The sequence below is a fragment of the Melospiza melodia genome, chromosome 15, assembly GCF_035770615.1.
Source record: "Melospiza melodia melodia isolate bMelMel2 chromosome 15, bMelMel2.pri, whole genome shotgun sequence".
Taxonomy (NCBI): Eukaryota; Metazoa; Chordata; class Aves; order Passeriformes; family Passerellidae; genus Melospiza; species Melospiza melodia.
The window spans coordinates 15,298,253-15,321,242 of record NC_086208.1 but is presented as its reverse complement, the minus strand read 5'-3'; the positions used below and the strand labels follow the sequence as shown (position 1 = coordinate 15,321,242).

The window sequence follows — 22,990 nt, the reverse complement described above, 5'->3', positions numbered from 1 at the left end:
AAGCTTCAAAATGACACGACTTACCATTTGGTCATCAAAGTTTTGAGATGACAGGGAAGAGTCAAAATCCATTTCTCCAGATGGGTACTATAAAACAAAAGATACAATGAATTAGACAACAATACAGGAAAGTAAATGCTCCTAGCATCAGTCAAGATTACATACATGTAATGAAGGAAATGCTCTTACTTATGCTTATAGATAATTTAAATATATATTTCTTTTTCCTGTTTTACAGTAACTGCTCTTGAGTTTAATCCAGGAAAAATAAGTGCCTGCTTCCAGCTAGGAATAAATTTCTTCTTCTCCTCCCCAGCACTGGGTGCTGAAGGTTCTTATCACAAACTCTCTTGATGTCTGAAGGTTGTTGTGTCTGGCAGCCTGCTGCTCTCACTTGATCACAATTTCTCCTTCACCACACAAAAAGCAAGTTCCACTTTAAAGTTTTTTAAATAGTTTTTTAACTTGGTTTGGTGTTTAGGTGGTGTTTTTTTTTTTTTTTTTTTGCTGTTGTTTTTGTGGGTTTTTTTTTTTGTTTGGTTTGAGTTTAAAACTAAATTGCTCAGAGGAAAAGTTAAAAAAAATTGTCAAAGGGAAAGGTGTCCTTGTTTTGGATGAGTTAATTCTCCTTCTAGCAATTGGTACAGTGTTCTGTTTTGGATTTAGGGTGAGAAGAATGTTGATAACACACTGATGTTTTTAGTTGTTGCTGGACAATTACTGTCCCTCTGCTGAGGAACTGGCTGGATATCAGTCAGCAGGTGATAAACAACTGCACTGTGCTCACTTGTTTTGAATACTTTAACTGCTGTATCATTTCTATCAAAATATTAATTATTTTAAAATATAATATAAAATATATAATTAATATAATTAATTTTTTATATTTTTGTGTTATAATATCTTTATAATACATTAAATATTATTAAAATAATAATATCATTCTTCCTTATTATTCTTCCTTTTCTGCCCTTTCCTGTCTTTATCTGGACTCATAAATTTTACCTTTAACCCCCAATTCTCTCTTGCATATGATGGTTCCCATTGAGCAAGGAGTAAGAGAGAAAATGTGATATTTGCTGCCTGCTGGGTTAAACCACAACAAAAGAGAAAACAGAAATACGAGAAACATGCTGCAATAACTGGAAGATCCAAAGGATTTTTTAGCAGAGGAAGTCAAACATTTCCTCCTAAATACTGACTCATCCAACACCTTGAGGGTAGAGTGGCCCAACCTCAAGTCTGTCTGAAGTGATTCATCACCCAGGACATCTCTGATGCTCCCCTGGCTGCTCCAAGAGCCCATGACCATCATTTCAGCTGAAGAGGACCAAGGTGCCTGGGAAACTCCTCTGGTCTGATGCAGGGCAACCACAGTCCTTTCAAACGCAAAGATTTATGCTAAGGGCAGTTTCTGTCTGCAGAAATGCACACAAGGTGGAATTCGATCCTCATGTGAAAGGGTGGGAACATCCAAACCTCTCCGATGAGAGCAGCATTGTGTGCAGCACCACAGAAACATTTAAAAGTCAACCAGCTCCTGCACCAAAGTACATAAATCTTAGCTGTATTGACATGCTGAAATAAACATAAATACCCTTTGTGTAATTTTTTCCCTTCTCTTCCTGCAAATACCTATATTAGATATCAGGAAGTACAGAAATCCAGCATTGCAAGGAAGATTTCCCTTGCATGACAGACAAAATCTAACTTTATGGTTCCCACAGTAATCATAACTTGGCCACCTTGCAAAAACACATTAAAAGTGGAAAAATTATCATCATAAAGAGCGGCAGAAGAATTTTCTCACACAACAGAGCTGAGTTACAGCTGCTAGGGGAACCCTAACTTTGAATTTTCTGACTAGTATGCATAAAATCTCACTCATGTGCATTAAACTTAGTGTTTCTTGGAGTCTGTGGCTTCACAGGAATCTCCTTCAGGCACCATCATTGGCACTGGTAATGGTCCCTCTTTACAGCTTATTTTACACGCCACTAACGGGTTCAAAGAACTGCATCGAAATTATAATTTTAGAGGTATTGCCTTGGCTAGCTTGATATAATTTATTTTAAAATTACCCTCAAAATTACTATTTTGTCTTTATTCTGTTTTTTGTTTACTTGCATTACATCCACAGATATTGAACAATTATCATTTTAAATAGAAAAACTTGGGTTCTTTCAATTGTAGCTCCACATAATATAAATTACTGTTACTCTAGGTAGCTAACTGCACTGAGATCACTGAATACAGATAAAAGTCTTGGTGAAAACATGGTCCTGAAACCTTGATTTTAATCAAACTACAGTGACACTTCTCAACTTTAAACAAAAGTGGGCACACCCAGGGGGGTCACAGCCCCAAATATATTTGCATGAAAACAAATCAAGCAAGAGTAGATGTATGAATATACATAAATTGAAAGTTCTTCTTTACAAGCGTTCCCACCTCTGCCTCCCCTTGGTTTCTGCAGAACTATTCAAAATACAAAACCACTGAGTGCATATGCAACAGGACAAGGCTTTGGCTTGCCCAAATTCGCCCTAAACCAGGACAGTGACTCACTGCAAAGTGCTGGCAAGGAGATAAAGAGATATCAGAGCACTTCAGCAATGACGCGTGGCCATGGACAAAACCCAATGGCAAAAAAAAAAAAAAAAAGGCATTACAGGAACCCTTTACAACCTGAATCACGCAGGGATTCAACAGAACTTCACCTGCTTCTTCAGCCTTGCCTATCTGGGTGCAATGGGGAACAGAGAGCAAACAAATGGGAAAATGGTATTTGGGCAGAGCCTTGGTGAGGATGGGCTGTGCTGAGCTCTGCAGGGGAGTTCACACAAGTGAGAAAACCACAAGCACACGCTGATCTCACGGTATCGGGTGGCCAAAGACAACCAGGAAATGAGTAGGTGGCATGTGACAAGCAATTCAGGGGGGAAAGGAGCTCAGCCTACATTTCTGCTTTTTTTAGTTTGTGTTGTTGCAGGGATCTGCCTTCCTTCTGATTTACCTCCCTGGGCAGGGAGTGATGCTCACACAAGAACAATGGGAACTCTTGTGCTCCTCAGAGCAACCACACCCAGCATTCAGGGACCAAAATCCTCTGTAACAAACTATTCCCATCCCAGGCACACACGTGTATTTGTACACACAGCACAAACCCAGCAACTGTTCAACTAAGTGCAAGCAAAGCTGAATATTGAGTTGTCATAGAATCATAGAATATTGAAGCTTGGGTTGGAAGGGACCTTATACATCATTTAGTTCCACCCTCCCTGCCATGGACACCTTCCAATATTGAATTTGTTTTGCACCAGATTCAACGTAATTAAATTTGCTCAATTCTCCTTATTTCTACTTTCCTTTGCTACACTCTCTCCTTTTATTCTCGAGGAGAAAGATCTTTATAAATTGCACTGGAGGCAGATTACAGTAAGGAAGTATATTCACACAGAGAGATGATTTGCCATATAAGTGAATACCAAATGATTTACACACACCAGCAAATACAGAAACACACATTTAGGGAAAGATGTAAGTGCTGCAGAAAATAAGCCAGACTTGGATTGTGCATCTGGATGAAACTGGACTTGAGGTCAAACTGTTTCATCACTATACAGGTACTTCATTCTCCTAGAACACTCAGTTCACCCAAAATCAAAGTAGGACTTAGTATTAACTTCGTTGTGCTGAGGCAGATTTTAGATTAGGGTTTCTGGCATGCAGCAGCAGGAAAAAACTGCTGCTATCATTAAAACAACCTGGAAAAACTTGCAAAATAACTAGAGTTCATATATTTACCATATACCGAGTGAAGTGCTACAACTTTTGAGTAATGTTTGAGCAGAGAAACAAAGCACTGTACTATTTCAGTTGCTTTTCTTAAGTAGCCCTCAAAATAATGAACACTCTAGCAAGGTGAAACCAATTTGTGAACAATTTAGCAACCCTAAACCACAAGTGATGGTCAGTAACTACCAGTCTGACACTCTGCATCACAACAGACCGGGAGCTAACACACATTTGGTAGGAATACACAGGTCTCTGAGATGCAAAACAAGCAGTTTATATCAGAAAGGATCACTTTCCCCACATCAGTGCTAATCATCCTTTTGAGGGTGAAGTTAAAAAACAATTAACCTGAGAAATCCCTATTCCCAAGGGAAGACTTGGAACAAAAAACGCCCATTTCCTATTTCAGCATCTTGAACGACTACAGAGGCAGCTCCCACAACTGCAACAATCAGGTAATGAGAAAAAGGCCTCAGAAAGTTCAAAATGTAACCTTCCCAGAGAGCACTCAACAGGAGCAGACATACTTCCACAAAACCTAACTAAAACAAATTTTTCCTGAACTGTTTCCTGCAGCCACAATCTTCACCTGCTGTCGACATAATGAAGCTATCAATGAGCTCGTCAGGATTCCCAATTTGCTCAGACCAGGCAGGAATTAGTTTCATGACAGTATTGGTCTCTGATCCTCCTGGGACATTTATGTCCAGACACGAATACTGAGCACAGAGCAGGGGGAAGAAAAGGGGGACAAGACAGCGCAGAGAAAACCTTTTAGTTTTTCACCTCCTCAAATCATCATCACAAAACCCAAAAAACCAGTCCTGAGAATGATGCTACATGTTCTGTTCCCCATCTTGTGTTTGTTTTGGTTAATTCCAGGGGCAGGCAGAGCTCACCTTGTTCACAGCTGTCTTTCACCTATTGCCTTCATCAGAGTCTTCAGTGGGTGGAAGGCAAATTGATAGTGCCACATAGCAATCCTGGTAATTATATTAACTAGAAAGCAAATGTATCAGCACCTCAATTCTGAGCTCAGAGAACTGCAACAACTTTTGATTTGAGGAAGCAATTCCAACAGATCTGAAAAATCTCAGGTATCTTTAAAAATAACAGAAGAATAATAAAAGAACTAAAAAATTGGAGCAGTGTTATTTGCAGCTCCAGACTGACAGGAAGGACAGCTGAACTAGTCTTTAATAATGTGTACATCATGTAAAGTTTAGGGTTATTTGCATTGCTCATTCATTCCTTGAACAGAGCCCCCTCCTCACAGAATGATGCAGGTGGGAAAGGATCTTAAATCTCACCTCATGAGCAGGAACACCTCCCACTCCACCAGGCTGCTCAGAGCCCCGGCCAGCCTGGCCTTGGTTGGATCCTCCATCCATTTTTAACCCAGAAAATGAAGGAGAAGCACGAGGAGCCCACAGGAGGCGGCAGCTGAGCCTCGCTGCTGCTCCAGCACCCACCTCTGTCCCCTCGTCACTCAGCGCGGCGCTCAGCCGGGAGCTCTGCAGCAGCTCAAAGAGGTCCTCGCTGGATCTCCTCTTCTTCCCCTCGGACACGGGGCTGCCCACAGCCTCAGCTCCTCGTGAGGACAGCAGGTGATTGCCCACATCCTGCATGTCTGGGGGGGTGACTGTCACCTCCGTCCGCGTCCTCTGCTGTGATGCCCACAGCCAGTCCTCTCCCGCCGCCTTCACCGAAGCGTTTCTGCTCTTCAGGGACACCACAGAGCTGGAAAAGCTCTTGGGGGAGCAGCTCGACAACACCTGAGCGTTGGAGTAAGTAATTTCTTCTTCCTCCTCTTCTTCCATGAGAGTGTCCACCTCCAGCATGTCAGGCACGGACACGCTGAGACAGCGGTCCAAGGAGCGGCCCTTCCTCTCCAGCATCTTGCCTGACCTCTTCTTCGTCCTCCTCACGCTCAGGTTTCGCAGGAACGGCCGCGTCTTCTGCTTCAGGGATCCCCACACGGATTGTTTGTCCAAGTCCATTGCTGCAAGGGGAAATCTCAGCAGTGCCTCCTGCACAGAACAGCTTCAGCGATTCCCAGGGTGACTAAAAGGAACGTAGGAAGGAGGCAAGTCAATCACAAAAGTGAACAGCCGCTCAAGACTATGATTCATGTTGTCTCATCTTAAAAACTTTCAGTCATTTCTCTGAACAGTTAAAACGGAGCATGTCACATTAGTAAGTGCTTCCAAATACAATCTGGTGGGTAGGTTTGATTATTTAGGAGGAAAACAGCCAGAGCAAGTATTTATTCCTACACAAAAATGCAACGTCTGCCCACTACTTCATTATTTCTAAGAGGGGACATTACGTTTCTTCTTCTGTCAAGCCCTGATTTGTGAAAACTTGAGATTTGTCCAATTTGAAACTGTTTCTGTACAAAGCTTACTGACGGGAGTTAGATCGTGATAATTCAAGCACACAAAACATGCTGGCAAAGCTGGCACTGACATTTCTGCTGCCACTTTCCCAGGCCATGTAGGGCTTTGTTGACTATTTCCAAGGCTACAGAGATTCTTACAGGATGTGTTGTTGGCAGATACGTAAAAACTAAGTAGCTGAGGCTGAAGAGAGGACATTGAACTTGAGGAATCCCAACTGGAACCCCAAAACACTCCCTTACATTAACACACTCCCTTACATTAACCCACTGTCGGTGAAAACTGCAGAATTATCTTTCCTTGTAGAGTAGGCAATTGATAGAAAAATAATACAAAAATGGATGGGTGGATCACTTTTGAAAACCTACTGGTGGACTCATCTTTGAGCTGATTCACAGTGAGCATTTACGCAGCTGGGAGGGTCAGGAATAAAAGAGCTAAAATAAAATCACTCACTGTATGTGCATCGTAAGGGAACAGGGACACCTCTGTGCACAGGAATATCCTCACAGACAGACTCTTCCGTGGTTAACAGCTGAGCAATCATCCTTATTCTGTGAAAAGAGGTGGTCAAATCATCATCAAAACCCAGTAAGAAAAAAGGTGGTGAAACCTGCAAATTTGCTCCTTTACAGTCACACACACAGAGGTTTCAGTACATACCCACATCCTCAGAAATATACACCCATTAACTACATGAGGGCTGTTCCTAAACTCACAGCATGTTTACCTTATAACTATTGCATAATCAACAAAAAATTACTTCCCAGTGTTTTCCTGATTACTAGGAAAAACACCAGGAAAGGCAACAGAAACACAATTGTTAGATTAATGCACAAAGAAAAATTACTGCCTGCTTTCAAAGAAATCTACTCTTGCATTCATTAATTTGAATGAGGCTGCATAACCAGTTACTTAATAACTTATTTAAATAACTTTATGACTAACCTTGCCACACTTGCAGAGTGTTCAGCAATGTACAAAAAAATTCTCTAACTGCATTGCTTTCTAACCAAAGCTGCACAATCCTCCCCTCCCCATTTATATTAGCAAATAAAAAATATCAGCATTATTATAACACAATAAATGAATAAGCTTAATTGCACTGCATGCATTCACAAGGCAGTAACAGGTTGTGTCCAAACAGGAATGTATGTTAGTGCAGATGTATCAACATGACACGGACACAATATCAAAGTGCACATGGACAAACTGAAATTGGGTTTTGTTCCTTACAGCACCACTATGTAAACTCAGTTTTCTGAACCTCACAGAGGAAGATTTCACACAGAAAGGCCCACCATTCTTTTGTATTGCTCACTGAACTCAGGCAGAAGCACAACAGATTTACAGAGGGAGGAGCAGAGACACAAAAGCCAGCCCAGTTTGATTGGGAATGGAGAGATGCCTGTGCTGGAGCAGCACCTGATGCCCTGCACAGCCTCAGGAGACATGGCTGGATTTGCTCACACCAGATAAGAGCTTTCACTGAGGCCCTTCCCTGTCTCCATAAAACCTTGACAAGGCAGGCACAGCCTCCCTGGCAGCTTTACATCACTTGCCAGCAACAGAAGTTATTGGGCTAAACACGTTTGCACAAAACATTATGAAACACACTGCTGGGAGTCATTTAAACAACTCATCTTCTGCTACTGCTCTCTGCATGGCTCGCCTACTTGCACTGAAACCTGCTGGAGCCAAGATGTTGCAAATAAAGGCAGAGCCCAGCTCAACATGCACTTCCCAAGGCACTTACTGCTTCCCATTCCCTTCCTGTTATTCTCCACCCCTCTCACTTTGAGGACCCGCTGCCGTTGTTGTTATTTTGTTTGCTTTGAGATTTTGTTACCAAGGAGCAGATTTATTCCTGCAGGTTTTTCCAGTTGCTTTCCCCAAGTCAAATGCTCTTTTTCCCAGTTAGATTGCCTCAGTTGCTGATTAGAAATGCCCATTCTAAAAGGGACCACATTGTGTCTCTGATATCTACCTGCATTTAACCCATAGCGGGCAGAGTCCTCCTCAAGCCCAGCAGCAACACAGTGGAATCAAATTGTTAAAATAAAATTTAAAAGGGGTTTTGTCAAGACAGCAGGGATGGCTCCACTGAGCTGCCACCTCGCAGCTCCTGCACTGGAGCAACACATCAGTGATATCTGCTGCACAGGAAGCAGCAGGTTGTCTGCCTGAGGCCACAGAAGAAATAAACCCATCCCTGGTCACTGGTTTGCCTGGAAGTTTAACCATACTCTGCCTCTGGACCTTTACATCCACATTGCTGCTGCAGCTACAACTTCTCTTACGTAAGTATTGTATTTACAAATAAATTAACTCAAATGATGGCTATGATACGCAATTAACAACAAACACACAATGTGTTCTCATCTGAGAAAAGGGTAAATACAGTCTGAAGGCCAAATGCACTCTGACATCAGCCATCTGCTTTTTCACTTCCTCAGCTCAAGACTACTCACACAGATCTCCACCATGACAAGAAATGTTCTCTAGGGAGATCACTGGAACATCGGGAACGGGGACCACCCTTCTCCACAGTGGTGCTGGAGCTAAGATTGCTGGGGCCAGCCCATATTCACACACACAACTCTTCTTTCTTCCCACATCAATTTCCTCTGCTTGTCTCTTCCATACAGAACAGCATCAATAGAAATGCTTTATTTTGAAGAGAGAGAAATTCTCTCTTGCATGTAGAAAGTGTGTCCTTGGTACCAACATGTTGTTCATGTAGTCTTTATCCTCCACAGGCCAGAAGTTTTCCCTTTTCCTTCCTCAGCCTCAGAAGTTCATGGTCAACTGTATAGCCAAATATTCCCTAAGCAACCACAGGGAAAAAAAAACACATTTTGCCAAATTATTGGTCTAAGCTTGGCCTCTTTATTCTTCCCCTTTCAATGGCACATTGTGGCAAAAATCTGCCAACAGAAAGCATTCAAAGACACACACTTCCTGTTATCAAATTAACTCTGTTGTTTTTGATTTCATTGAATGGCTCCTTGTTCTTAGGTAACAAGAAAAAGATAATGTTTTCAGTCTACCTCCTTCAGTTTTCTCTTTAATATGCTGCCAAATCTCAAATGCTCAGAAGAATCCATATACTTTAATCTCTTCCTTCAGAGAAACTGCTTTTGATTGCACCTGTCATTTTTATTACATCCTTTTATTTTGCCATCTCCTCCTCTTTTGGAGGCAATAGGGACAGAAAGGATTACAGACAAAAAAAGTTGGTCATAGCTCACTATGACTGAACAAATATTACTAGCATTTTATTCTCCCTTAAGTATCTTCTAATTATGGTTCTTGGAATTTTTTAGAATTTTTTTTATGTGCTTTGGTTTCTTTCAGTAAAACACTCCATATGCACTCCCTTAAATTCACATAATATTTGGAGCTAAATGATTTTTTAGATGTTCTAGCAGGTGGCTATAAGAGATATTTCAAATGCCACTGAAAGCCTAGAGAAATCATCCTGCAATTCTACTTCACTTACTGACTTGACAGGAAGCCAGCGAAGCCACAAGTGAGAAATACTGCAAGACACTTTGAAAGTATTACAGAAGTGCCAATATAACCAAGCAAATAAACTGAACAAACCCAAATTGATTTACACTCTGGAATTATGGAAGAAATTGTCTTTCTCCACCATGGAACCATTCCCTGCACACCCAGAAGTGCCCCGTGCACACTGAAAATGCTCCTGGTTAATATTGTTGAAGTATCATCTTCAAAGTCAGTCAAGATGACAAAAACACACCTGAGCACCATTCCAGCACTATTACAGCTCTAGATTAATTAAATCCATTAATCCTTGTACTCATTTGTTTATCCAATGAAGGTGAAAACTTTGGGTCAGCGTGCATGCCAGCCACCTTTAAGTTCAAATTCAATCAGTGTGTTTTCAGCTACAACTAAACGCTAATAAACACCTAAATCCATGGCAGCTGAAATTACCAACACATGCATCAGAGGCTGTTAGGAAGGTGCTCCTCACTTGAATGCATATTAGCACAGGTTCAAATTGGAAGGAACTAATGGAACTCCCCCAGTGTAAAACCTCTATTGATTCTGGCTGCTCTGGAATAGGATATTCACCCCAATCTCTGCCTGTCTGGCACAGTCACTGGCTTAAAACCTAATGCATGAGACATTGTACAAATTACAAGAAAAGATAATTACATTTCCCTTATGCAACATAATATTTGGCTATGGAAAGTTCTAATATGAGTTTATAACCTCCATTAGGTTTATAGCGTCTGAATTCAGTGCCCTGAGAAACAAGGCCGACAAGAAGGTGATAACAGAGCAGGGGGAAAAGGGACTGAGGACTTTTTTTCATATTTTTATTTTATCTTTTTGCTATAAATTGAGTGTTCTGGCTCTAGGAGCCTTGGGAGAGAAAGAAAAATATCAGAGAAATAGCTCTCTGCTGGCTGAACAACCACTGCATGGGTGGTTATTTCTATAACAGAACATACCAACTACCCCAAGTTTTTAATATCATTGTAGCTCAGACACAGCCAAAGATAAACCTTTACAAGGAATGGAATGACTTCTTGTAAAGAAACCAACACTTCCATCTTTGCAATAAGGGCTTATTTCAGTCCCTTATCTGGAAATGCTTTATGATTAGCACCAACAGCCACAGAGATAAGAAAATATCATCCAAATCAAGTAACCCTTTGTTGAGCATTACCAGTTTGCCCTGGATATTTCCAAACCCAGCACCAGTTATTACAAGAAAAGGGAATACTTTACCAGGGGCAGGATGTTCCTTGGATCATCAACACCTTCAAGAAAGCATTGTGCCCCCTTTGCAAAAAAAAAAAAAAAAAAAAAAAACAAAAAACAAAAAAAAAAAGATAACCTCCAATAAAATAAAAAACCCCACAAAAAATGGAAAAAAAATTGAAAAAAATACAAAACAAGTCCCAGGTGGAAAGCTGAGCTGGGTGTGATTCCAGAGGGCAGCAAGGGACATTGAATTCCCTAGAGCACAATATGGACAAATTGAGACAGCCTTTTCTCCCTGCAGCATATGGCAAATACCTGGACTTAAATTTGATAAGGCACCAGAAAAAAGAATCTAATCTCAATCTGACTCTGCACAGGCTAATTACCCAGGGGAAATCAGTGTTAGAACTATTTTTAGCACTAACAAGCATCACGGGGAGTGCACTGATGCAGTGCAGGTAAAATCTTCACTGCACAGGTGATTTGCTGCTAAAGCAGGGTCATGGCTTGGGCAGCTTCCAAATCTTCCCACTGAGCTTAAGCTTCCCTGTAGGGCTTCAAATGATGCCAATCTGTGGATACAGATCCTGCTCTGCTGTAACAGATTCATTTGCAGAGCGTAGCAGGATGCTAAACTCAAATATATTAAATAAAATGAAGACTTGACCTGTTGCTGTCAGCCAGACTAGAACAAGTGCTTCATAAGAAACAATTTTACATGCTTCAATGGAAACAACATATCCAAAACAAACCAGCTTTATTTTCTTGATGTGGGATGAAAGAAATCTACAGTCTCTGCAGAAGATCACAAGTAACATCCAGGGTAAATACAAAGCCTAAAGAAAAGCCTGTTTGTTGCATGCAGATAATAAAGGCATCTAAAGTAATATGTTCTATTTTAGGTTTGAGGTTTGTTGGTTTTGGTTGGGTTTGGGGTTTTTTCACAGATTCATGGGGTTTTAGGCTCTTTTAGATCCCATGTTTGGCTTTTTGATTTTTAACTGGCTCAAACGTGATGAGTTTCATCTTTCACAAACACATGAAACAAGCACACATCCTCCTCCACTTAGCAGCAAGAGAGGAACAGGCCCACTTTAACTCCTTAGAGGCTCTTTTGCATAATCTGGAGGGCTTTTTTCTCAACATTTATGTGCAGACAGTAACTAGGAGAAATAAGAGAACAACCAGCTGCTACAAGCATCTTAAAATAGCATCAGATAGTGAAAGTTACTGAGAAAATACCGTGCACCTGCCTCCAGCTTATGAAAGTATTGCTTTCATTTTGCTTCTGTCTTTTCTAAAACAGAAGAAAAATGATGAGTATGTATAGAGGAAATGAAGGAGGAAGTGTTTGGGTGTATTTTTACAAACATATTTCACAAGTTCCTTCCACTCTTTGAGCTTCCTTCAAAATATTGTGGCTTGCAGTTGTACCTGTGCAAGCAAAAAGGCCCTTCCAACCTTTCCAGCCAAATTTGTGGGATTGTACCAGAATGGGGCAATCAGATATGATCCTTCCAGTGCAAACAACACCTGCTGGGCAGCAGAGCTCTCCAGGGACACCTGTGCACAGAGATCTGCTTCCTGCAGCGGCGATGTGCACCTCAAAGCAGACTCCAAGGGAGATCCTGGAGGGGCAGATCCTTCTCCTGAAGGCACTGTGCCATCTGCTGAGATCTCCCCAGCAGCTGGGACACTTCTTTCTTACTGACTGGATCTGGTTCATCATGTGTCTCGTTGCTCCCAATCCCGTCAGAAGATCCCTGGGAGCAGGGGGAGAGGGAAAGCTGGTGAGCAGCAAGGGGAAGGAGAGGTGTAAGTACATACAGAGTAAGAATGAGATAAAAAGAGCTCTAAAATAACTGGGCTCACATGAGGGACAACACAAAATCAAGATAGAAGCAGGTACAGACACGCTGAGGGAGCAGGTCCCTGTTGGGAATCCTCACTCTCTCCTTCCAGCCCCTGCTCACCTCCCTCACAACAAAAGGTTTATTTTTATAACAAGAGGTGCACAGAAATAGATCCTCCCTTTCCATAACTCTCAGGGAAAACAAACCTAGGAAGGAAATCAGAGACTCACTTCCACTGGAGGCCAAATCAACTCATGCCTTTTACTAGCACTTAAATCATATATTTCAATAAAAGCAGCCTGCGACTATACGCAAATTACTTGTCCATGTGCCAGAATTTTTCCCTAAATAACTACTATTACTGTCACACTTCTTATCAAATTTCAGTGACTATAGAGGAGAGGTCTATTAAAAGCTCTGTGTGATTCTTTATTTAACAATTTACCAAAATAACCCAAACAGAACATTTTTGATTCATAAAAATGCCCTGATGACAACTTGAGCAGGAAAAAAACCTACTGGTTTGCCCTTTTTTTTTTTATTTTCTCCTTACTACAGCATGTTCCTCTTTCCAACAGTAACTTGGCAAAAGCCAGCCTCAGAGCTTGGGTGTATCTGCAGGTAAAGTGAACCTGTGCTTCTGCAGTCTTTTAATTCCCAAAGGCAAGAGGATGAAGATCCCTAAAGAAAAGAGAGTTTGGTGTGTTGCAGCACAGCACTGAATGAGGGAATTGCACCAGTAGCAGCCCTGATTTTCTGCAAGAGCAGAAAATAACAGCACTTAAATACCTGGAGTTGCGCACCACACTGAAAAAGTTAGAAGGGACACAGACAGAGAAAGCCTTTAGGAATCTCTTGGTGAAGTCAGGTGTTTGAGGGTCTCACCCTGGACAATAATTTAGTACTCCAAATATGAAGAAGCCAATGCGTACAACTAAAACCAGTCACGTTGCTCCCCTGAAGTCATGACAGCAAAATGTTCAGCACACAAATGGCAGCAAACCCAAAGACTCCTTAAACTCCTTTAAACTTCCTTTTTTTCCAACTGTAAGGACTGAACATATGCCAGCACAATCTCTAAATGCCAGTCATTTTTCACAGGAAAGAGCCACCTTTGAGGTTTCTCTTTCCATTCACCATCTGAGTTTTCAGCCTCTTGGCACTCCAAATCTGCACCTTGTCTCCAGTTTCTGTTACAGCATTACTTTCTCACTGAGAAGATCCGGTAAAGTTTGTAAATTTAACTCATGTGCATTGGCAATTACACTTTGGCACTTCCAAAGTCTTAACACTGGGGTTTTGGTTTGCTAAAGATCAAGTCCCTACACCCAGGCGGCAGCAGCATCATAAGAAAACCACAAACTATGATTCCAGTAACTATTTAAAGCTTGAATAAAAGAGACAAAAATCAAAGCATAGGAATACTCTGCTGGGGTCAATAATAAGTGATCTGTTCAGGATTTTATTTCCAGAAATTCAGAGAATCTCAACTATAGCAAAACCTGGCTTTGTTAATTCTAGTTCCGGGAAGTGATCCAATCAGAAAAGCTCCACAAAACAGGAACATTATCATTGCTGAGCGAGGATGACACGTGATGAAGCAATTTAAAATTCACTTTTCTATGATTCAATATGACACACCTGCTGCATGAAAAACTGCAGGCACATTATGCAGTCCATAAAAAACTATCTGGGCCTGATTCATCTGGGGCATATTTGCTATAGGCAGGGTGGGGTAGATTGTTAACTTTAAAGACCTTCCCTTAATCATATTTACAGCTCTTGCTGCCCAACCACACTGGCTTCTCCTTTGCACATTGCTACCACCGTGGGGGTTTTTGTATGTTTTTAATCCTCCTTTCATGCACACGTAGCTCCAGGCAGGATAGCTTAGTACGGATCAAGCTGACCACTTGTCATTATCCTGCCCCATTCACATATTCTCAAAGTAAATGTTAAGTGCACAAATTATGACTACTTAGCCCCTAATTAACCAACAAAATACTGGGTTTATAATCATGGATGTTTAGTTCTGGTGAATACTGGCTAAAAGGTATTTTAATTCAGCTGTCATAATTATACAATTTCCTCGTTTGGCTCATGAATTAAAATCACATAAAGCTCAAATCCAGAAGTTTTCAGCAGGTGTCAATAAACCCTTTAAAGACGTAGTAATGTTTTTTAAAAGGATTTAAGAGCTATTCACATTTCAGTTCCTCCGTCCAGCAGATATGGACTGGAGTCACCAATCTGACAAATGTCCTGAAATACAAACTGCTCACAGTCAGCTGAACAGATCTGCAGGTTTTCTGGTTCAAACAACTTTTGCACCCAAGTAGGTGAATGTTTGATCAGCTTTCATTTGCTTACTATCAAAGGCCAGACAGATTATTTGTTAAATGCTACTGTAAAGCATTTGTTAAATGGGAGGGACAAGAAGCCTTCATGAACACAAACCCTTGTAGTGAGATTTGTATCTTACAGTTTTACAGAAAATTCAGCCACTTATGCAATAAAATAAATTAAAATCGCACCACAAGCACAAAGGCACCATTCCCACTATTTGAATTTGAGTGGGGAGCATTTATTCTAAAATAATTACAAGCAATCCCAAATAGCAGGAATCTACAAAATCCACTAGAATACATAACTGGAATTAGATGTTTGCATTCAAAAGGAAAACAAGACAAAATAAAACTCTCCAGTTAATTGTTTCCAAGTCGAAGAAACTGGGAACAAAGCCTGCTATTGAATGAACATTAATGATCTGCCATTTGGATCTGCAGATGTTTCCCATGAGGGAAGACAGCAAAAAAAACATTCCTCTTCAAACCAAGGGAAGCAGCAGCGACAAGGGGATGAGTTATGTTCATTCATTTGGATATTTTTATTTGAAATTGTCAAAACCATTAGGTTCAATAAGATTTTACTTCAAGGGGAACCTGCATCCAATAAAATTTCAAAGAGCTGAGCTCTTAATCTCTCCTCACTTAAACCCAAATGAGTCAGACTTTCAAAAAAAAAGAACTTTCACGACCGTGATAAAGTGAGCTGAGAGAAAGACTGCCCCATCCTCGCTGACAGCTCCTGATCATCACCACCTCCACATCAATGGCAACACAGACAAATGCCTGCTCAAATAAATTAGCGTGGCCCCCTCATTTCCATTCACCCCTATTAAAAGTTTATCAAACAATATAGATTATATGCCCTGCCCTGGCTAGAAAACTTAACTTCAAGAGCAGGGCTTATCTATATGGGAGGAGAATGAAAGTGCACACTCATAAATCCTACAGAGCTGCTTCTGTATCTTAATTTATGGCGTTACGCAAAAGCAGAATTGTTTTATTTCTAGATCGGCTCTGATCTCAAGGCAGTAAAACCATACAATTCCCAGAATTCTCAAAACTGAAATTTTCCCAAACCTAAAGTTTCCAGTAAAGCAAAATTTACTCCACAGACTACATCTATAGTTCTAGGAGTGGGCAACAGGAAGAATTGTCAAGGGTACAAGTGCTTCCCAGAAAGGAAGGATATGAATAAGATCTCCCTTTATTTCTCCCCATCCCAAAAGGCCAACAAAACCAAACAAAGATCTCAAAAGCTACGTTAGTATTTAGCTTGCATTTTAGCAAGTTGTTTTTGTGGGAAAGTGAAAACAAGCCAGTGAAGGAGCATCTGTGTAAATACACAAGAACCAGGCACCCACCACAGCAGGAGGAAAAGTCACCCCCTGGGTCAGTGTGCTCCAGCTCTCACCACCACTGACCAAAACACCAGGAGCAGCAAGCAAATTAATTCGTTTGAACTGAAGACCACCAGAATTTGTTACCAAGAGGCTCTCCTTTAAGGCCAAAAGTGGTCACAGAGAACATCCAACCTACCCAACATGAGGGTCCTCTCTGGTGGCAGGAGGGGTTAGACACCTACATGATCAGACTGGAAGATCCAGCTTCAATTCCACAGGCGGACTTGAAGACTCTGAGCTCTGGGGTCTGTTTTCCTCAGAAATCAATAGGAAAGCACTGACAAAATTTGTCCCCATCAGTCCCCACCTAGGGTTTGACAGGAGGCAGTGAAAGAATCAGAGCAAGGGTTAAAAAATTGCCTAAAGGTCAGCAGGCTGCTTATGTGAAGGAAAGAACAAAAAAAAGTCTTCTTAGAAAAGCAGTGTGCATTTAAAAAATAGAAATCAAAACTGAAATTATTACATACTCCAGATTTTCCCACAATAATCCAGTTATTTCACAACGGAGTTTTGCAGCAGCACTGTAGCCTTGTAAAAGGTCAACTCCATCTGTGTTCTTTACAGATTACATTTATGATTAGCCAATTAATCAAAACTTAAGGAAATACAGCATATTATTTAGTTGAAGTTTTTTTTTTCCCCAAGTGTGGAAATTGAAGCTGTATCTAATGTTCACCTGTTTGAAACTATTCCAGACAAAACAGCAGCAATCCCAAGAAAACCAATCCAAATTTCCATCACGCACAGGACGCAAGGGGACCACATCACTCCAAATATCCACTTAGCCCAATAAGCTGCCTCTCACTCTGACCAAAAACAGATGCTCAGGGAAAGACTATAAGGTCACAAAATCATACTGTGATTCTGCCTGCAGAATAATCCTTGTTTCCAGGAATCTGTGATTTAGGAGCCGCTTCAGCTAGAAATTGTACCTGCATCTTTGTGATTAACAGCCCCCGGCGTTTTCTCTCTTGATTTGCCAAATAACTTTTAAAATTCATTTATATCTTTAACAGGAAGATATTGGAGTAATGAGCTCCACAGATACATAATGCTTGTGTGAAGCAGAAGCATAATTTAGCTATGGAAGATTTGTTTTTATTGAAGAGGATCTTAGGGAAAAAAAAAATTCTTTGAATCTCGCTCATTTACTCTTACCTCTTTAACATCTTGAATTATGTGAAATTATAAATAATTGTTCTCTGTTTACTCCACATCGCTCAGACTGTTCCCACTCCTGCATTCTCCTCTATAATGATCTCTCTTAATTGAAAGAGAGGCTCATTCAGGGAACCTGCTTACTATTACACCATCCAAACATCTGACCTGGCACACACCACAGGCTTTTTTCCCCCCTCCAAGATAATTGATTTGTCTGAATAAATAATGTAGTGCAAAACAACCTAAGTTCAAAACCATCTAGGAATGTTTCAAGAAAAGGTAATTAACATTTAATTTTCTACAGTCTTTACAAATATTTTACCAAGTAATTTCTAAGTTGAAAGAATAGTTTAAAGGGTTTGAAAATTACCTCTGGCTGTGTAGCTTTTTAAAGGACCGAAGTTTTTGATTAAGAAAAATTTGTAATCCCTTAATATTTCAAATAAATAGAGCAAGACCCTTCTTTACATCGCTCCAGAGTAGGTTTTTGATGAGTTACTGTAAATACAATTATATTCCAAAAAGTGTTTACCCTGGCACAGCGAGGCATGAGGCCACAGGGGTGCCAAAAGTCAAATGTGCCTCAGGAGGTGACAACCTCAGGGCAGGACAGACAGATTGCACATCCACAGTGCCTTGCAGCTCACAAGATACCAAATATCCAGGGAAGATAGAGAACATCTAACAGCAACAAAGTCTCTATCAGCAAAGCTTCCTCACTACTGATCCCTGAACTGGACCAAAACCATCTGCCCACGCAGCAATCAACCCACTCCGCGGCTATGCTGGTGAACCTGTAGTTACACCCAAGAAAATTCCTCCAAGGCAGAAATTGCCAGGTATATAAAAAGGTGATCAATCATTTGATCTAACATGGGAGACTCGGCCCAGTTTCTCTTATCACTCTTGTTCCTCAGTAGAACCTTCACACAGAAGACAACGGGGAGTTAATTTTTATGTGGATCACAGAAAATCTTCTATGGATTACAGTGGGATACACAAAGAAAGCCTTGATATTGAGACACGTAAATTGCTCAAATATGAATATTCCATCTGGTTCTATGATGATGTTACAGCATCAACATCTTCTCAGGGAACAGAGGTGCACTCAGGATTAGCTGTTACACTGATACATGATTTAAAATCAGAGTTCATGGCACTCATGGCTCCAACATCCCCACAATCCTGAAAAGACTAGTTAAGCCTTAAGAAACACACCCCTTGGGCCCAGGGAATATTTAAATGCTTAAGCTGAATAGGAAATAGTTGAATAGATTGAAAAAAAAATGTTCTTTTTCTTATAAACAAGCTCCTATGCAAGCGTGTTATCTAATAAGTACAACTGGAAGTAAAATGGGAATGTGGGAAGGGTGCCAACATAAATCCTCCAATTCTGAGGAAATCAGGAGCAATTTTCCACTCAAGGGTGGAAACAACAGAGAGGAAATGCAGAGCATACTTGGCATGCTTTGCTCTCCTCTGCTGAGCTAAAGGTTCCCTCTCCCCCATGCCCAGGCAGAGGGACCCCAGGGGATGAGACCCCCAACCCTCTGCACTTTGGGAGCCTGGAATTCAAAATCTCATACTAGAATTAGTTCATGGTGCAGGTGATGGGTGAACAAAACAGTTAAAACCGAAAATTCTCACAATGAAGCGACAGCAGAAGTTGTTGCACACATCCTGTCTGAATTTGACAGCCACTGGTGGGGGCTTCATGCCAACCTTCTGCTGTCTATGAAAATTAAAGATAAAATGGGCAAATCTGCACAGTGTAGACTCAAGGAGGAGAAGCAGACACTCAGTACTGCCTGGAAATGTCATTGGGACCAACCAAGAAAGTTCTGGGGTGAGGTTCATCCTCTGGCCCAAGCCACACATGCAACCTGAGTCCAGCTCCACCAAATCCCACTGAACTTCAACATCCAAGGTGCAAACATCCAAGGTGTTCTCCCCAGGAGTGTTCCTTGGCTAAGCAGATAGATTTTTTAAATAATCATCTCTTTAAGTAAGAGGTGCAGTTAGTCCAAAAGCAGCTGCTTACATTACCAAATGCAAAAGACACTGGGGAAAAAAACAAACCCTGCAGTGAAATGAGTGAAATTGAGCCAGTTATGGTTCTAATTACCTTGAATGACATGATAAGCAACAATTCTAGCATTGGCACAGCCTCATGCACTGTCCCAGGAGGGGATGATTACAGGAATCCCTGGGCTGTTCAGACACCCACCTTCCTGTCTATGACAGCAGTGCCTCTCCTCATGCCCTTGTTTATAATTGACACCTTAAACCCACACATCTACAAACTATCCCAGAGCTCCTTTAATATAATCAAAGCTAAACTTGTCTAAATTGCACAAAATTTGCCATTCTTATTTTTTAAAAAGCGCAAAATTGTTTAAATGAAAATTTATATAAAATGAAAATTTCCTCTCTGCACCATTTTTGGTTTTTTCTTTCCACAGGCAAAGTGAAACTACACATACTGAATCCATCTTCAGGATACAGCACATGCAAGTTTATTTGCTTTATGATAAGCTATTTTATGATGGCATTGAACAGCAGCAAGAAATCAAACAAGTAAGATTATTACTCAAATGCACTCACTCATCTTGACAGCTAAATCGACTCACTCAACAGTATCTTTTCTGAGAATTACTGCAAAATGCATGATAAATTCTGCACATTAATCACAGTAACCTAATAGTATATAGATATCCAGGTGAGAACTTTTATTTTCTTAATGCCATGTAGCAGCAATTCAGCTATCAGTGAGCTTTGACCAACTGTCATAAAACTAAGGACACCAGCTGGACCCCTGCCAGTTGCCATAGTTGTGCTACGCAAATATCAATGAAAATTCACACTAGTACTCATTACAATCGTACGAACAGCTCTTAAAAAAAGAAACAAACCTGTGTCTTACACACTACAATTTCCATCAAAGTTACCCTTAAAACAACCCCGCTATGTCAATGTACTAGCGTGAATGTTCCACTTTGTTGTTTGTTTTTAGTTTAGGGTTTGTTTTATTATTACTATTAAGTGGCTTATTTATTTAGTCAAAGCCAACAGCCAACCAACTCAATTTCAGCCAGCAAGTGCACATGGGGATGCGCCGGCTCAGTGAGAGCTGCCTGAAGAAGCCGAGAATTTCCCCAGCATCATTTTCTCACACCAACGGCAACAAAAAGCATTATTGGCACACGGTGCGAGTCCCAGGAGCAGCATCACACAGCCAAAAAAGCCAAGTAACCCCGAGCGTGCCCAGCAAAGTTCGTCCTGCGGGGCGCCTGGGGAAGCACCAGCAGCGGCACAGAGAGAGCGACCGAGCTGGCAGAAACGCGCCAGACCTCAAAACAGCAAACAAACAACGAGAAAAAAAACCCAAACTAAAACCCGAACTATAGAACCTCCCTCCCCGAACCCGCCGGGCTGCCCCGTCCGGTGCCTCTGCCCTCCTTTACCTGCCGGCCGCGCCCGCCGCCCATCGGACCGGGCACGCGTGGCTGTCGCCGCTGTCACCGCCGCCCCGTGTGGCCCCGTCCCTGTCCCCGTCCCCGTCCCCTCCCGCCTGCCGGGGCGGTGCCGCCGCCGGCGCCTCCCTGCGCGCTCCGCTGCCCGCCCGCCCCCGAAGCGCCGGGGCTGCCCGCAAACAGCCCGCCCCGCCGGCATCCCCCGTGCGCCGCTTCCCTCTGGGCATCTCCCTGGAGGATTCGACTGGAGCACCCCCCCGGGACATCCCCTGGAACATCCCCTTGGAGCATCCTCCTGCGGCATCCTCCAGGGGAATGTTACAGGAGGATCCTCCAGGGGGAATGTTCCACGGGGATCCTCCAGGAAGATGCTCCAGGAGGATCCTCCTGGAGCATCCCCTTGGAGCATCCCCCTCGGACATCCCCTCGGAACATCCCCCCGGAGGATCCCCCCGAGGCATCCCCTTGGAGCATCCTCCTGGAGCATCTTCCTTGGCATTCCCTCGGAACATCCCCCCGGAGGATCCCCCCGAGGCATCCCCTTGGAGCATCCCCCTGGACCATCCTCCTGGAGCATCTTCCCCAGACATCCCCCTGGAGGATCCACCTGGAGCGTCCCTCCACGAGTCCTGTCACTCACAGCATCATCCTCCCCCCTCCTGGACCTGCATCCTGCCCGCCCACTCCACACCAAGAACTCCCACCAAAACCAGCACCCCAGGGACATCAGGGATGGTGGTGGTAAAGGGCAGGGACTGGCAGCACTGCCCTGGAGAGCCCTGGGTGAGGGTGGAGCTAGGAAGGAAACGACAAATGACGACAGGCCAAGGGAAATACAATCAACAGCAGCACTGCTGCCACGTAACACTTGTTCTTGGCTGCATCTCCCAACAGGTTTTTTTGGCAGCATCTCCAGGTGCCTGACAATAGAGCCAAGGGTGCAGCCGTGTTGCAGGCAAGGAAACTGAGGCAGGACTGGGTAAGATGAGGAGCTTACCTGGTGTGTCTGCCCACGAAACGTGGTCCCACACGTGTTTCTTCATGAGTTTGCCACAGCGTGGAAAGGCAAACGCCTCCCAACAACGCCTCCAGTGCCAGGGAGTTTCTGGAGCAGGCTGGGTCACACGCCTTCCCGGAGAGCTCACCCAGTCACCACTCCCACCTGCCCTGTTCAACATCCCTGGAGCGTGGTATCACTGCAGGAGGTGCAGAACAATGAAATGGGGAAGGACAGGCTTGTGGTAGAACATATTTACATTCCATACGTGTCATTCTGATCAGAAATTACACCTCTTGCAGCTGACGTAGCGACACCCATCTCACACCATCGAGTGAAACTTGGTGATGTAACCACCTTGTGTCATTGCAAAACAGAAATGGTCGTGTGGGAAGGGTGTCACAGTGCAAAGAATTGTTCTCTAACCACTGAATAAAAATGTGGGGAAAACATGAAAAACCATGAATAAAAATGTGGGGAAAACATGAGAAACCATGATTCCAATTCTTTCAGCAAAATCTGGAGAGGAAGAATTCACACAATCCAATATGGATTCACAAAAGAAGGACCAGGAGCCATCAGTTCAGGAGCTGGGAGCTACACATCAGGAAGATTATTACTTGAACACATGAGCAATTTTAGAGGAACTGGAAAAAAAAGCTGGCAAAGCTTTATTTTACCTCCTGACTTAAAGGTCATGTTTGAAGGGCCAGATCCTGATGTTCCAGCACAAGCTCAACAACAACACTGGTTACTGCAGACAGTGTTACAGGTATACAGCAACTCCTAAATTGCATAAACCTTCCCAGAGTTTGTCT

The 22,990-nt window shown here is 42.3% G+C and overlaps 1 protein-coding gene across 2 annotated transcripts in view; it reads right to left on the bottom strand.

Annotated features, from left to right (window-relative positions):
• MCTP2 (multiple C2 and transmembrane domain containing 2) overlaps positions 1-22,264 on the bottom strand; it is a 118,504-nt gene extending 96,240 nt beyond the window's left edge. Inside the window, exons 1-4 of one of the 2 annotated variants that reach the window (XM_063169902.1) lie at positions 22,173-22,264; positions 6,654-6,751; positions 5,271-5,862; positions 25-87 (exon numbers count right to left, since the gene is read on the bottom strand). In XM_063169902.1, the coding sequence (XP_063025972.1) occupies positions 25-87; positions 5,271-5,798 (591 nt within the window). In that variant the 5' untranslated portion in view covers positions 5,799-5,862; positions 6,654-6,751; positions 22,173-22,264. Of the gene's footprint in view, positions 1-24; positions 88-5,270; positions 5,863-6,653; positions 6,752-21,166; positions 21,227-22,172 lie in introns of those variants that run through there. The other variant, XM_063169901.1, reaches the window with a different exon arrangement.
• Positions 22,265-22,990: the final 726 nt, after the last annotated feature.